General features: G+C 31.9%; 2 protein-coding genes across 5 annotated transcripts; one reads left to right on the top strand and one right to left on the bottom strand.

The window, feature by feature from the left end:
- The first annotated feature begins 451 nt into the window (after nucleotides 1-451).
- On the top strand, nucleotides 452-4,751 carry LOC108334356 (probable NAD(P)H dehydrogenase (quinone) FQR1-like 1). 2 transcript variants are annotated; one of them, XM_017570147.2, is made up of 4 exons: nucleotides 452-594; nucleotides 3,019-3,112; nucleotides 3,949-4,211; nucleotides 4,299-4,751. In XM_017570147.2, exons 1-4 carry the CDS (start codon nucleotides 572-574, stop codon nucleotides 4,528-4,530), a joined length of 612 nt encoding a protein of 203 aa, XP_017425636.1. In that variant the 5' UTR covers nucleotides 452-571; the 3' UTR covers nucleotides 4,531-4,751. The 2 variants fall into 2 exon arrangements, with proteins under 2 accessions (XP_017425636.1, XP_052726907.1); XM_052870947.1 differs by lacking the exon at nucleotides 452-594 and adding an exon at nucleotides 715-1,044.
- A 1,376-nt stretch (nucleotides 4,752-6,127) lies between these two features.
- On the bottom strand, nucleotides 6,128-12,150 carry LOC108332461 (transcription factor bHLH123). 3 transcript variants are annotated; one of them, XM_052871115.1, is made up of 8 exons: nucleotides 11,620-12,150; nucleotides 10,690-11,308; nucleotides 10,357-10,464; nucleotides 10,160-10,225; nucleotides 9,911-9,976; nucleotides 9,759-9,809; nucleotides 8,843-9,006; nucleotides 6,128-6,523 (listed from the first exon to the last, which is right to left on the bottom strand). In XM_052871115.1, exons 1-7 carry the CDS (start codon nucleotides 11,922-11,924, stop codon nucleotides 8,857-8,859), a joined length of 1,365 nt encoding a protein of 454 aa, XP_052727075.1. In that variant the 5' UTR covers nucleotides 11,925-12,150; the 3' UTR covers nucleotides 6,128-6,523; nucleotides 8,843-8,856. The 3 variants fall into 3 exon arrangements, with proteins under 3 accessions (XP_052727075.1, XP_017423221.1, XP_017423220.1); XM_017567732.2 differs by lacking the exon at nucleotides 6,128-6,523 and adding an exon at nucleotides 7,796-8,613 and having other exon boundaries at nucleotides 11,620-12,149; XM_017567731.2 differs by lacking the exon at nucleotides 6,128-6,523 and having other exon boundaries at nucleotides 7,796-9,006; nucleotides 11,620-12,149.
- Nucleotides 12,151-13,422: the final 1,272 nt, after the last annotated feature.

Below are 13,422 nucleotides of genomic sequence, written 5' to 3'. Positions count from 1 at the left end.
TTAGAGACAGATAAGAAGATGAATTAGAGTGTAATTATTTCAATTGACATGGTAAAATAACTGATACATAGAATATGTAATTTGGAAAAAGAAAACAAGAGAGAAAAATTGGATAAAAGAAGATAAAAAGATCAAATATATAAAGATTATTTTTGTGTCCTTAATGACAAATGACGTAATAAAAGTTAAAAAATTGACAGCTTCTAGAGGAACTGCATTAGTTCACGAAAACCACGATGATGATGATGTTCGTGACACCACCCTATCATCATTAATCATGTTGTAGACAACGGTGTCGTTTCACCTACCAAACGTTCGAAAAGGCCAAGCCATAAAGCAAATCAACAAAATTACCCACTAATTACAATGTATTATTATGCTGCCAAGCTAATCAATCCAATGTGCAAGTACACATCATATTATCATACTTATAGTTATATATATATATATATATATATATATAATATTTATATATAGTGCTTCCTTCCCATTTTCTATCGTCAACTTTAGTGCTCTTGTTTAGGTAACTAACCACACAGAGAAAGACACTCGGAGACCTTGCTGGACTTCAATGGCTGTCAAAGTTTATATTGTGTATGCTTCTTCACACCCTTTTCTTTTAACATAACGCCTTTTTATTTTATCTTAAGCTTTGTTTATCTTCTTCGTTAATTTCTGAGTTTGTACTGTCGTTGTCGTTATTGTTGTTTTCTTTTTATTACCTCCTTTCTTTTTTTGGCCCCTTGTTTTGGCATTTATGATGATCAAGATGAGATTTCGTTTTCTGGGTTTTCTCCACCTCTCCAACGGGTTCTTAAATTTTGGGCCTTTTGAATGCCCACTGAAGATCTGGGGGTGTAGCCGCTTTCTTCGATCTGATGCGTTGTTGTTTTTAGCGTGGTCTATGCGCCATGTGATGGCAATTGGTTTGATCGCTTAGTTTTATGGTTGTTGGCAGAATGGTGTTCATGTCACAGAATCCCTTTTGCGAGTTTCTTCTCTTGATGATTTTGTTCTTTGAATTGTTCTGCATTCGGTTTGGTGGTAATCAGAATCATACTCTGCAGAAAAAATATTTTTCCTTGGTTTCGTTTATCTGATTATGTATTTGAATTTTACTGAAAAAAAAAAAATGTTGACAATGGAAGTAAGACGTATATAGACTCCCCCATTATGTAATTTTGCAACGCAGCAACGTTGTCCATTTCTTTTGGATTTAGAGTACTGATCACCCTTAAGGATAAGAATATAAAATTATGTTGTTTTTAGTTAGACTAGTGTTGAAGTATTAAAGATTTACATTGAAATCAACATTTCTTCGCTCCTAGAAGTATGGTTGGGTTAAAATATTGTAAATATTTCTGTTCTTTAGTATGATGAAGAATGGCAATCAGTAGAAGCACTCATACCAACTTCTGCTTCTCAGTTGATTTGTTAGGGGAATTTTTTTTTTCTATATTATTTTTAATTTATCGAGCAAGCAATAGAGAGCTTTTGTTGATGATGTAATCTTTCTCTTGTGATACTCAATTAAAATCACATCAGACAAGATTTGGTTCATGCAGTTTGGCAATATGTGTGAACACTGAACATCTCAAATTTTCTAATTTGAAGGCAGTATGAAATTTGTTATTTTCATGTGTAGGGAGGGAACTTGTAAAATTGAGAGAATGAATCCAAGTGAATAATTGATCAGTATGGCTTTTGAGATCTCTCATTTAAATTCTGAAGAATAAACCAATAGTTAATTGGTGTCACAATACTAAAGCAATACATGCATATGCCTGTTCATAAATACCCAACATCTACATCTACAGAAATCTACAAAAGATGTGCTTTTGGCTACTTTTGTTTTGTCACCCATCTAGCTGTTATGTTCATTAGAAAAATAAATATATCCATATGAGATGAAAAAATCAGATAATAAACTGGCTTTTATATTGCTCTGTATGTTTTTCTCTGAGATTATTTGTATTCAGCTATCTATTTGGTAATAGATGCTATCAAAGGTGGGGAAAGGATTGATATATAAGACAGTAAATTGATTTTCCAAGGTTTTGAACTTCTAAATATTTGTTTATGCCAACTGGTGAAATGTGTTAGTTTAAAATGAAGGAAATAGAAATTACAAAAGGAAACTAAGAAGCAATTGATTTTCAGATCAACCGATTCCAATTTTTGCAAGAATATATACTGGTTAGTGTTTAATAGTCTGTCTATAGTGCACTGCGATTCTCTAATGTTTTAAATGTTGAGTAGGATCATAATTTTCTCTCTGCTAGACAATCATTTGGACTCTGTTCTAACTTCTAAAGAGGTTTTGCCATGATTTTTCTCATGGTTGGACTTTTAATCCATGAGTTTGTTCACCATGATGTTTTCATTGAAGGTCCTACTGTCTCTTCTACGTTTGATAATTTCTCAGTGACCTACCTGGTTACGTTTGAGTTCAATTTCCACAGGCATGAGTGGAATTCATGTCACGAGTTCCTGTTCCATGTGCAACAATGCAAGCCATTATAATAAGTAACTTTCTCTGCGATAGTTTCTAAACTGAATCAAGCTCGACTATTAGGTCACTAAGGATATGGGGTTTATGTTTCCATGTTAATAAACAAACAGAAGTTGGCTGTATTTGCTAGAGAAGCAACATTGAAGTGTTTGATTGTTGGTGAAAATTGGAATTCTTAGATTACACATGAAATTTCTACAACTAATTGAGGAATTGGGTGTTTGGATGTTGAAGACTGCACTATTTATTCTTGCATAAGATCAATCTAAAATGATTGGAAACATAGCAATATTTTCTTTAGTTTTATGCAGTCTTGTTTTCATATAAATGTTATATTATATTGGTCATTTTAACCTTTTGTGTTCATGCTCCTGGCCACATGTTTTGTTGATTCGAAGTTCCTTTCTTTTTTATTGCCCACAACAAATTCTATTTCATTAATGAATTGAATTACTGAACATGTTTCTGGTAGCTTTAATTACAATATAGTTTTCTTGCTTTGACAGGTATTATTCCATGTATGGACATGTTGAGAAACTAGCAGAAGAAATAAAGAAAGGAGCTTCTTCTGTGGAAGGTGTTGAAGCAAAATTATGGCAGGCATGTATTTATGTTTCATAATTTACATTTCATGTTCATTCCATTGTGTCATGGCATGAAATTACAGATCGGGAGCAACATCAGCTCCAGAGCTGAGGCTCATTCCTCTTTAGTGTAAATAAATGCAGTAAATATAAATAACCTATCGCACTGTTAGCTTCACCTTCATAGCTTGAAATTACAAATGGTGAGCAACATCAGTTCCAGAGTTAAGGCTCATTCTTCTGTGGAACAAATCAGTGCATTAAGAAATTAAAAAAAAAGAAAAAAAGAATACTTATGTATCAGCTATTGCTCTGTTATTTTGATATTTTTGATTTTCAATTCAACGTTATTGTGCTTGCCTTTGAACTGCTACATGAAGAAAATAAGAACTTGTTTTTGAATAAACTTCTTCTCAAACACTTGTATAAAAAAACTAAATAGAAATAAATAAGTTTATCTTATAAGTAAAAGTTATAAGGTAAAATCAGTTTTTCCTACAAGTGCATATGAATAAGTTTGTCTAAACAGGATCGTGGATAGCTTCAGACGTTCTGTTGGCTAAATTCCTCTACTGTCACCATATACTCCGATTTCCATGTACTTTCAGATAATTATCTTTATCCATTGTCTCTTCTAGTTCTATGGCTCCTATGTTGTTTCAAGATAGCAAGAGGATCTCTCATTCTTCAGTTTGCAAATACTTATTGTGTGATTAATTTTTGTATAGTCTACAGTGTCTTGGAACAAAACCCTGCTCCAAAATTCATTCTTGCTGAACTTTTTCCTGTCAGTGAAGATCGTAATTAATGATGTTTAATAGAACTTGCTGTCTTTGATGAAACTGTGAACAGGTACCTGAGACACTGCCCAAGGAGGTGCTTGGTAAGATGAGTGCACCACCCAAGAGCGATGTACCAATCATTACCCCAAATGATCTCTCTGAGGCTGACGGCTTCGTGTTCGGATTTCCAACAAGATTTGGAATGATGGCTGCTCAGTTTAAAGCCTTTCTAGATGCCACAGGAGGTTTATGGAGAACTCAACAGCTTGCAGGAAAACCTGCTGGAATCTTCTACAGCACCGGTTCTCAAGGTGGTGGCCAAGAGACTACCGCGTATGCACCCTCTTACCTTCGGTTTCTTGCTCCATTATCAAGATGAATAAAATACTAACATGTTGAAGTTTGTTGAATCCATGACAGGCTGACTGCTATCACTCAGCTGGTTCATCATGGAATGATATTTGTTCCAATCGGTTACACGTTCGGTGCAGGCATGTTTGAGATGGAGAAAGTGAAAGGTGGAAGTCCATATGGTGCCGGAACTTACGCCGGTGACGGCTCAAGACAGCCTAGTGAGCTTGAGTTGGAGCAAGCATTCCATCAAGGGAAGTACATTGCAGCCATCACAAAGAAGCTCAAGCAAGCTGCTTGATAATGCCTTCATATATAGACATACTACTACTATTGTTAAACCATACCAAAGTATTGCTTGGAAATCATCACCCATTTTTTAGTCTTGAAATATATTGAGCTTTATTTTTCTGTGCTTGCAAGTAATTTTTTGTTTCTTCTCATTATCGTAAAGGAAATGCTTTGTATGCGTGTTGCAGTGGATGTTGGAATTTGTTGAATGATGAAAGTTTGTCTGTCTCAGTCTTGTTCTTTCGTGATAGGCTAAACAATATTTGTTCCCAGCTTTTGTATTACCCCATTAAGCTCATAAATATTGCAACAAGTTTGAGTTCTATATGGGCTTTATTATTACTAGCCTAAACTAAAGCGTGACAATTTAAATATATCTATAAATTATTTAAATTTTAAAAGTAATAATTAAAAGAGTAAAATTAGAAAAATAAAAAGTGTAATGATTAATAAGGTAAAATTGCAAAAACAAAGAAGACAACAAGTGTATCCTTATATAGTTATTGATTATTTTGTACATGGATAAGATTCCGTGAATCTATGGCTACAACAACAAAATTTTCATGGAAAAAGATCAGAAAAGTGGCAGTGTGTATGGGTCGGAAAAGATCTAATACCAAAGTTACCAATTAAAAGTAATAAATTACTCCTTGTTACTTAATTTTTCATACTAACATTTCACAGTACTGAATATATATTTTGCTCAAATTCGCGTTAAAAAAAGTTTTTTTTGGTTCGTTTGATATATCTTCATCTATGCCAGAGTATAGCACATTATAATAAATATCTTTTCGGTTTGGGTTATATTAAAGATAAATTACCCATCTTAAATTCTTTGTTGAAAGCGATCTGGTGAGATTACGATGTGTAAATTGGCATCTTATCCCCATTCCCCGCTAATTCTCAGTTCCATTTGGGTTGATTTCTAAGTTTCTTTTCCACTATTTTACACAAAATAAAAAAAATTAATAATAGTTATGCATTAGATTGAAATAAATTTATAAAATAGGTGATTTATACAGAAATAAAATTAAGTAATGTACTGAAAGAATGAAATTCGAATGCGTCCTATCCATGCGTCTGACACATATTAGGCATTGTAATATATACAGACAAAATGTTCAATTCAAAATAAATAAAAAAATATATTTTAACACATAAATTTTTTATATTTATTTGGTATTACTCTTTTTATTTTTATAGTATATATTAAATGAAAGTAAATATGTATCATTTTATAGTTACTTTTTAAAATATTTTCCTTTTCTAACAATTTTATCACCATTCGAACATTTTTTTAATAAAGAGAAATGTAATGATTTTTTAAAAACTTATAATTATAAAAATAAAAAACAAATTTTATATAATCACAAATATTTAGATTATATATCCTTTTGAAAATATAAATCTTCATTGTTATTTTAAATAATTCACAATTAATTATCTAATATATAGATTTGAATCCTCACGTTCTACATTATGGGTCAAATAGAAGTTCATATTCATAAAATACGTATAGAAATTATTGTGGATGAAATAACATTAAAATCATGTCTTTTTTAACTGGTGATTTAATTGGACTAAACATTTTTTTAGAAGAGTCTATCTGTTATGGAGTTGTATTAACATCATGCTACATGTCGGGTGTCCATGTTAGTATGATGCTACATAACAAAAATATTCCGATGAGAGAAGAACATTGGTGGTCCTTTGTCTTTGTTGTGAATGAAATCTAGTGTCATGTGATATAAAGATAATTTTGGTGTTTTGGTTTTGGTCCACTTTGCTCTAATTTTCTTTTTCCCTTCCTATATCATTAGTATGCATCAATGGGTTTCTAATTCTGGCTTTGCAGCATCTTGTTCCGTCATTTCATGACAAAAAGTGTCTGCCCTCATATCTTTTCTCAACTAGCTAAGCTAGCCACACTCATGAATTTCAGCAGCAACTTCTTTTTTTTTGGATTCCGATGACACGGTCGTTTTCAAGCATGATGAACAGACCTGACATTTACACATGACGCGCAGAAAATAAACTTGGAATCGAATCTTTACACAACTCATGTCATATTATGCACCCTAATCATACACATAATTAACCTCATTCTCTTCTTTGCTTCTTCAATTTTCAAAACCAACGTAATAATTTTTATATGCCATAAATTTGTGGAATCCTTAGACAGTATACGTACACAAATAATTTCATGATTATATTCCTTCCCTTTTGTCTCTATACACAAACTTTGGTATCAATCACTTTCGTTGATTATCAATCATGTTATAGAATTATGCGACATATGCTATTATAAACAATTAAACGAATTTTCTTTTCGGTTAAAGAAAGAAAAAGGTGCCAAAAATAATATACTGCTAAAAACTTATTTCTGTTATTCCTTCATTGGAATATTATACAGATGAAAGATGAAGCAAATGAATCACATAACGGAGACAAATTTTGTTGAAAGTAATTAAGGCTTATAAGATGCAGTGTGGAGTTGCATGATAATATTAATCAACTTAATTAGTTTAACATGACAATGATTAAAATGCTATGATGTGGTAGAGAAGGTAGAAAGTAAGATTTAGTTAAGTAGTTCTAATCAGAAGGGCAGCATCAACCTGGACCAGAATAAAACCGTTTGAAATATCTCTGGCCAATAGCTGCAGAACCCTAACAAAAGTTGCTGGGTTTAAAGATATACCAATCATGTAGATTTAAAATCTCAAGACAGTGGTATCATATTCTGCTATTTTGTCACTGTTCTTGGTATCACTCGTTGTTTTTATAAATATAATACAATAAAAGGAAGAATAAGACTTGGTTATATGTAGATTTATCAGTAAAAAAAGTGCACTGGAGAAACCATATTATGACAGATCAGCTAAACTATGCTCTTGTTTTGGTTGAAAGTTAGACATGATTGATTTTGATAACGTTAATGAGAGTGGAATATGTGTGTTTAAATTCATTGGTTATATGTTAGGGTGTGTACGTAATGAAAAGAATTGATTATAAAATAGAACAAACAGGCCCTAATGAACAAAGCTTTAGGGGTGATTCTAAGTAGAAAATGTCCTTTCTCTTTAAACCTAAGGTACACATAAATATTGATTTATATGTACGTTGATTTTGAAATTTTGGGGGGTGGTGTTGATTTTTGGTAGAAAGAAGAAGTAGATAATGACAGGCACATATGAGGAGGAGCTATAAGTCCTAATCCAGAAGTCTGAAGAGGATATGAATATTTATGAATTTCCTCTTCTTTCTACACATACTTCCAATGGAAGGCCATCTATGTGGCCATTCGGTATAAAGCACAAAAGCATGTGAAAAAGCATCTTCAACACATAAATATCTAATTAATCTTTGAGAAAAATAAAACATTTGATTTGAAAAAAAATTAAAAACCCTAAAAGGGGGAGTGTGGGCCAGCTTCTGACTTCCACTTACTTATTCCAAAGACATAAACAAATAAAAAGTGAGGTTTCCAATCAAATGACGCATCCCTTCACTCACTCTTGTGTTCTATACTCCAATGATTCTCTCAATTAAAATTCCTTTTTCTCTTGAGTTAAAGGTAGGTAGTGCCAGCTCTATTCACAATATAGCAACAACAAATAATAAAGCTCCTTTATCTCTGCTATAACAAAAATTTCTCTCCCTCTTGTTTAGTCTTGGAAGTAAGAATTTTCAGTATATTCAGCATTTTTGTCATGCTTAATTAATCCCACTATTCTAAGCACAATTCTGCAATTATTACAACAACTTATTCTGCTCCCAATGGTCCCAATATTTCCCAAACACTGCATAATTCTGAATGTAGTTGGTCCAACAATGGCTATCTTTTGAAGGGTCATTTCCCTTTCTTTCTCTTTCAAACACATTTTCTCCCTTCTCTTTTTTATACATCTTTTCCACTCTCCAGCAGAACTAACTACCTTTACATATTTATGTGGGCTTCCGTGTCCTCTTTCTTGTTTCTCTTTTCTTTCATCATATCATTCCCAACTTGGCCAGGTGTGTGACAAGGTACATGCATGTCCTAGCTACCTACTTGCAGGATATTGGTTCCGTGTCCCAACTCTCCATCCATCTATATTATTATAATCATTAGGGCAAAATGTGTTTTAACTTCTTTAATTTCCATCCAAATACTTTTATAATTACTGAATTTCATCCCTCACTTTCAACCATATATATAGGTTTCACAAACAAGATGAAATTCATCAATTATAAAAGCACAAAGACCACAATCCTTCTTTAAAAAATATGGACTAAAACATCTTTTCATCAAAAATTTTCAGACTTAAAACACATTTTACCCTTATTATTATTGCTATCTGGAAACTCCTCCGAATGTTGGTGTCCAAAAATCCACTGTTGTTTCATGAGTTACTGGGAATGTGCTTGAAACAGGCACCAAGCATAGCCCTCGGCTTCTTAGATCCTGCTTTGGACCCTCAGTTTCCTTACATTTACCAGAATTCTGCATCAAAAGCCAAAATATGCATTATAATTTACCAAATTTGGAAAAAGTTTATCAGCATCAGTGCCTGAGAATCAAATCTTCATCTTTTTTTTTTATCTGCATCTTACTCGCCCTTTCCTATCTCTTTCCTTTCCCTTCCTATTAGAGTAATGCTTATTTCACATTTTTTCTTCTTTTACCCTCTTTTTCATATATATCAAATCTTTTTTAAGAGAAGAGAGAGACAAAAAATGTCTTGTACTATGAGTGCATTATGCGAAAGCATATGATATAACAATGATTCAACATTACAGTGGATATAAGACATGTAAGAACCAAAAACCAGAAAAACATAATAGACATAAATTATGAGATAAGAAAAGAGGAGAAAGATGTAAAGACGAAATGCATGATGGAAAGAAAGATAAAGTATATGTATATGTTTATGATTATTCGGTTAACAGTTTAACTAAATAAATTTGTTAGTGTAGTAATTTGAGATATTTACATTAAATATTTAGTATAATAATTTACCTTCTGTTAAACAAAGTTCATGCAAACTTAGAAATTTTTAATGCTTACATGTGCTGAAGGTCTGTAATGGAGTGAAGAAAAACTATAACAACGACGTTAAAAATATCAGGATTGTAACTAAAGTGAAATTTAGGAGAGAAAGTTGATATTTAAAAGAGGGTCTATCACTACTCATTTAGAGATTGAAAGAAAGAAACAAGAGATCTAATTGCAGTATCTTTATGTAAGTATGGTACCTGTTGAATCTGTATTGGAGCTCCAGTTTTCATATACGGTGTACTTAAGGCCTGCAGAAAAAGAAAAACGAAAAAATATAGGTACAAGATGAAAGTCTTGCCACTATTTCTAGTTTTTTAATAAGAATATCTTAATGGGTTATGGGACTTACAGTGACCTGTTCGTGGAGGAATTTGATGTATTCAATGGCTTCAGAGAGCACTGAGGCTGTATCAGTCTGACACAATATACAAAAGAGTTTTAATCTTTTATCTATAATAATTATACTAATAAAGCAGCATTATCAAAACTGCTATGATCATTTATTTATTTTCCTTATCCGCACTTATTATATCACATAAATTCACAAATGAAATGATCATCAATAAATAAGCTGAAGATAATTTTATTGGAAGGCCACCTTTCCGAAAGGCGACACCAATTGTTGGAGTGCAGTGATTCTGTCCCCCATCTTCTCTTTTCTCACCTAAGAGGCAAGAAAGTAGAATTACAGGTTCACATCCATGTTTATGGATTCAAAGGAAAGAAATAAAGATAAAGATAAAAAGTTTAAAGCTTTTTCCCTTCTTGTTAAAAGGTTAGTTGCACTTATTGTACCTTAAAAGCTGGCATAGGAGATGGTGTTTCGTTACGGGTCCTTTTGGGTGCTGGCTCATTCCCACTTTTCTTTCCCACAGTACCAGACTCCCTAACTTCAGATATATTCTGCAAATTAAAAGCCATGCCTATATCAATTAAATCTAAACTTTACTTTACACCACATCCAATGCAGTACTTCAATTAAACCCTAATACCATATATAATACTGCATAATTAATAAGGCTCTGTAGAGAATATATACACATGTATCAATAAATTTTACAACTTGGTATACGTATGATGCTTTTAAACTATGTTGTCATGTTTTGTAGTACTAAAGAAATAGTATACCTTAGACTGTACTTCGAAATTTGGCGTAGAGAAGGGGGGTTGCAATGAAGGGAAGAAGCTGGACCGAACATCTTTGAAGTTTGCAGCCTCAGAAGCGTTCCAAAAGGGTGCGTTGTTAGTGAAATGCAACTGGTTATTGGGTGGTTGTTTTGGAGGTGAACCTCTCAAAAATTGAGGAACTTTGGACCAGGAAGGGATGAGTTCATTGTTAGAGTTTAATCCATAGGTTGTTGGGTATGGAAAACTCATGGAGCGGTTCTCAAAGGAAGAAGGTTGTTGGTTATTGTGATCAGGTCCCAATAGTCCTTGCAATATTGAAGGGGTCCCATATAAGGCTGAGGAATCCATCTGAAAGTTAGAAGAGGGTAACCCTTGGCTTGTCACTGTGCTGTCCCCAGAACTATATTGTGGACTAAACTTGCTTTGATCCAAGGAGAAACCCCTATTCACTTGCTTGAACTCATTCGTTGAAGATTCTGTAGAGAACATCTTCTCTGACCTCCATTGAACTTGTTGAGACAACTCCACCCCAGTTTCTTGCTGAAAATTTGTTCTTGATGAGCTCAAGTTCTCTTGCAACATCGATCTGAAACTATTCTCCGTACCCTTCTCTCCTCGTCTATCACCATCGAACAAACACAACCACAAAAGAAAACTCACAACATAAATACCCCTTGAAGATTGATAAACCATTTACTCAATTCTATCATGCTATATTGCAGAGTTATGAAAAATATAACAAGAATAAAAGCCTTTTCCGATACCTGCTACATAGATCACACACCATGTTATTTGACACGGTTAAAAACCTGATTTTTAAAGCTATTATTTTCAAAAATAATAAAAATATAGCAAAAGAGACGAAAATGTGTTCTTTTTTAGTGGGTTGGTTTGATTGTGTTGGACTTTACACAGATTGCATGCACTTACAACAAAGATGCTTGATTCCAATCCATGGCTTGGGATGAGAGGCCTAGACCCATCATATGCAAGTTGGGGTCAGTGGAAGTTGTAGAATCTGGGGGTTGAAGCTTATTCTGTGAGTCATGAAAAACCACAGAAGAAGAATCCATGGAAGACCTTGGCTTCATGTCTGCCATATCTGAAGCTTGCCAAGCATAGTTTGCTATGTTGGTGATGGCAGAGGAAGATGACTGTGACGCCCCGCTTTCATACCTGACGTTCCTTGCTGTGTCCCACCAGTTTCCACTTGCCTGAAATTGATCATCTGCCATGGTTGAAGAATCCAAGAAATGTTGTTTGCTTCAGCCTCCACTGTGTATCTATAAACTAGAAAATAAGTGTTAAATGATGAGAACTAAACTATGGTTCTATAAGGACTGCATCAGATTCTTCAAAGGTGTGTCTGTGTGTGTTGTGTTTTGTTGTTTGAGAAAAATGAATGGAAAACGGTTCGCTGCTTCTCAGTATTTATATTATCGGCAGCTGAAGAGAGAAAGTGCATAAATGAGAATGAATGAATGAATGAGAAGAGTAACTGACTAACCGGATTATGGTTGACACTTTCATAATTCAAAGGGGTCATTGATAAGACACTGGAATTTAATTACATCTTCAGTTTTTTCAAATTCAATTTGGTTTTTTCCTTTATCTTATTATTATTATTATTATTATTTATTATCATTAATTAAGAATTAAATTCTTCTTAAATTTTACCACTTTTAATTTTAGTGTTAATATATTAAGTAATTGTTTCAATAAAGACTCAATTAAAGACATTTACTCAAAACTTAATTAAATTTGTTATTATTATTTTATAAGATGTTTTAATTTTTCTTTTTACTTTTTTTAAGCTGTTCTCAGCCTCTAAAGTACAAATTGTGAATAAAATGAATTTTATTGAAAACTTTTATAGATTATTCTTAAAAAAATCATGAAATAATAATCAAATTTAGAAAAAAACATAACTAATCATTATATTTATTAAATTATAAATTATTTTATAAAAAAAATTATTAGTATCTAAACTAATCTTATTATTAATTAAAAATTATAATTCATTTATGAATTAAAGTTTAAATAATCTCTAACATTTACTTATTATTGATTCTAAATTAATCATTAATTAAAAAATAGAAACTAATTTAGAAGTAAATAACTAATTAATCTTGGTGACTAATTTAATTTTAATTCATATATTAATAATAATTTTTTATCAATAATAGAACATATTTTAAATATTAATAACATTTAGTTTATAAGTCAATATAATAATTAATTATTTTGTTCTTTAAATTAAATTGTTATTTAATAATTTTTTTATGATGTATATAAATAAAATTTAGGAGTATTATGTTGTTCATGAATCATGATCTCTAATATAAATAGTCCCTTTCATTGGAACGTAAAAATTAAAAAATAAAAATAAAAAAAAATGGGGGAACTTGTCTCTTTTATATTTTTGTGTTTCGAATTAAAACTTGCCGTTGATAAAACAACTGTTAGATTTGATTTAGTGCAGTCAAAATTAAAACAAAGTGGAACATACAAAATATAAATTGTGATGAAAAATTTTGGTATTTTTATTTGATTAAAATTAGATATAAAATTAATGCTGACAAAATATTTAAAAAGTTAAAAACAAATAATTAATGTAAAAATAGCAGACATAAAAAGAGTAAATAATAATTAAATAAACTCAATAAAGAAAAAATTTACACAGTATCAAAAGAATAAAAAAAATAATTGAAGACTCCAGAAGTGTAAATCTTA

This window comes from Vigna angularis, chromosome 11 (genome assembly GCF_016808095.1).
Source record: "Vigna angularis cultivar LongXiaoDou No.4 chromosome 11, ASM1680809v1, whole genome shotgun sequence".
NCBI classification, from domain to species: Eukaryota; Viridiplantae; Streptophyta; class Magnoliopsida; order Fabales; family Fabaceae; genus Vigna; species Vigna angularis.
Note: the sequence above shows the minus strand (reverse complement) of the source record. Positions and strands in the feature narration are given on the sequence as shown.

Excerpts from the sequence above, each read along its gene's own strand:
- LOC108334356 (XM_017570147.2), top strand. The coding sequence starts at position 572 with ATGGCTGTCAAAGTTTATATTGT. Across the intron at positions 3,113-3,948 it reads TTGAAGCAAAATTATGGCAG|GTACCTGAGACACTGCCCAA; the intron begins GCATGTATTTAT and ends AACTGTGAACAG. Across the intron at positions 4,212-4,298 it reads GGTGGCCAAGAGACTACCGC|GCTGACTGCTATCACTCAGC; the intron begins GTATGCACCCTC and ends AATCCATGACAG.
- LOC108332461 (XM_052871115.1), bottom strand. The coding sequence starts at position 11,924 with ATGGCAGATGATCAATTTCAGGCAAGTGGAAACTGGTGGGACACAGCA. Across the intron at positions 9,977-10,159 it reads TGGTGTCGCCTTTCGGAAAG|ACTGATACAGCCTCAGTGCT; the intron begins GTGGCCTTCCAA and ends ATATTGTGTCAG. Across the intron at positions 9,810-9,910 it reads TCCTCCACGAACAGGTCACT|GCCTTAAGTACACCGTATAT; the intron begins GTAAGTCCCATA and ends CTTTTTCTGCAG.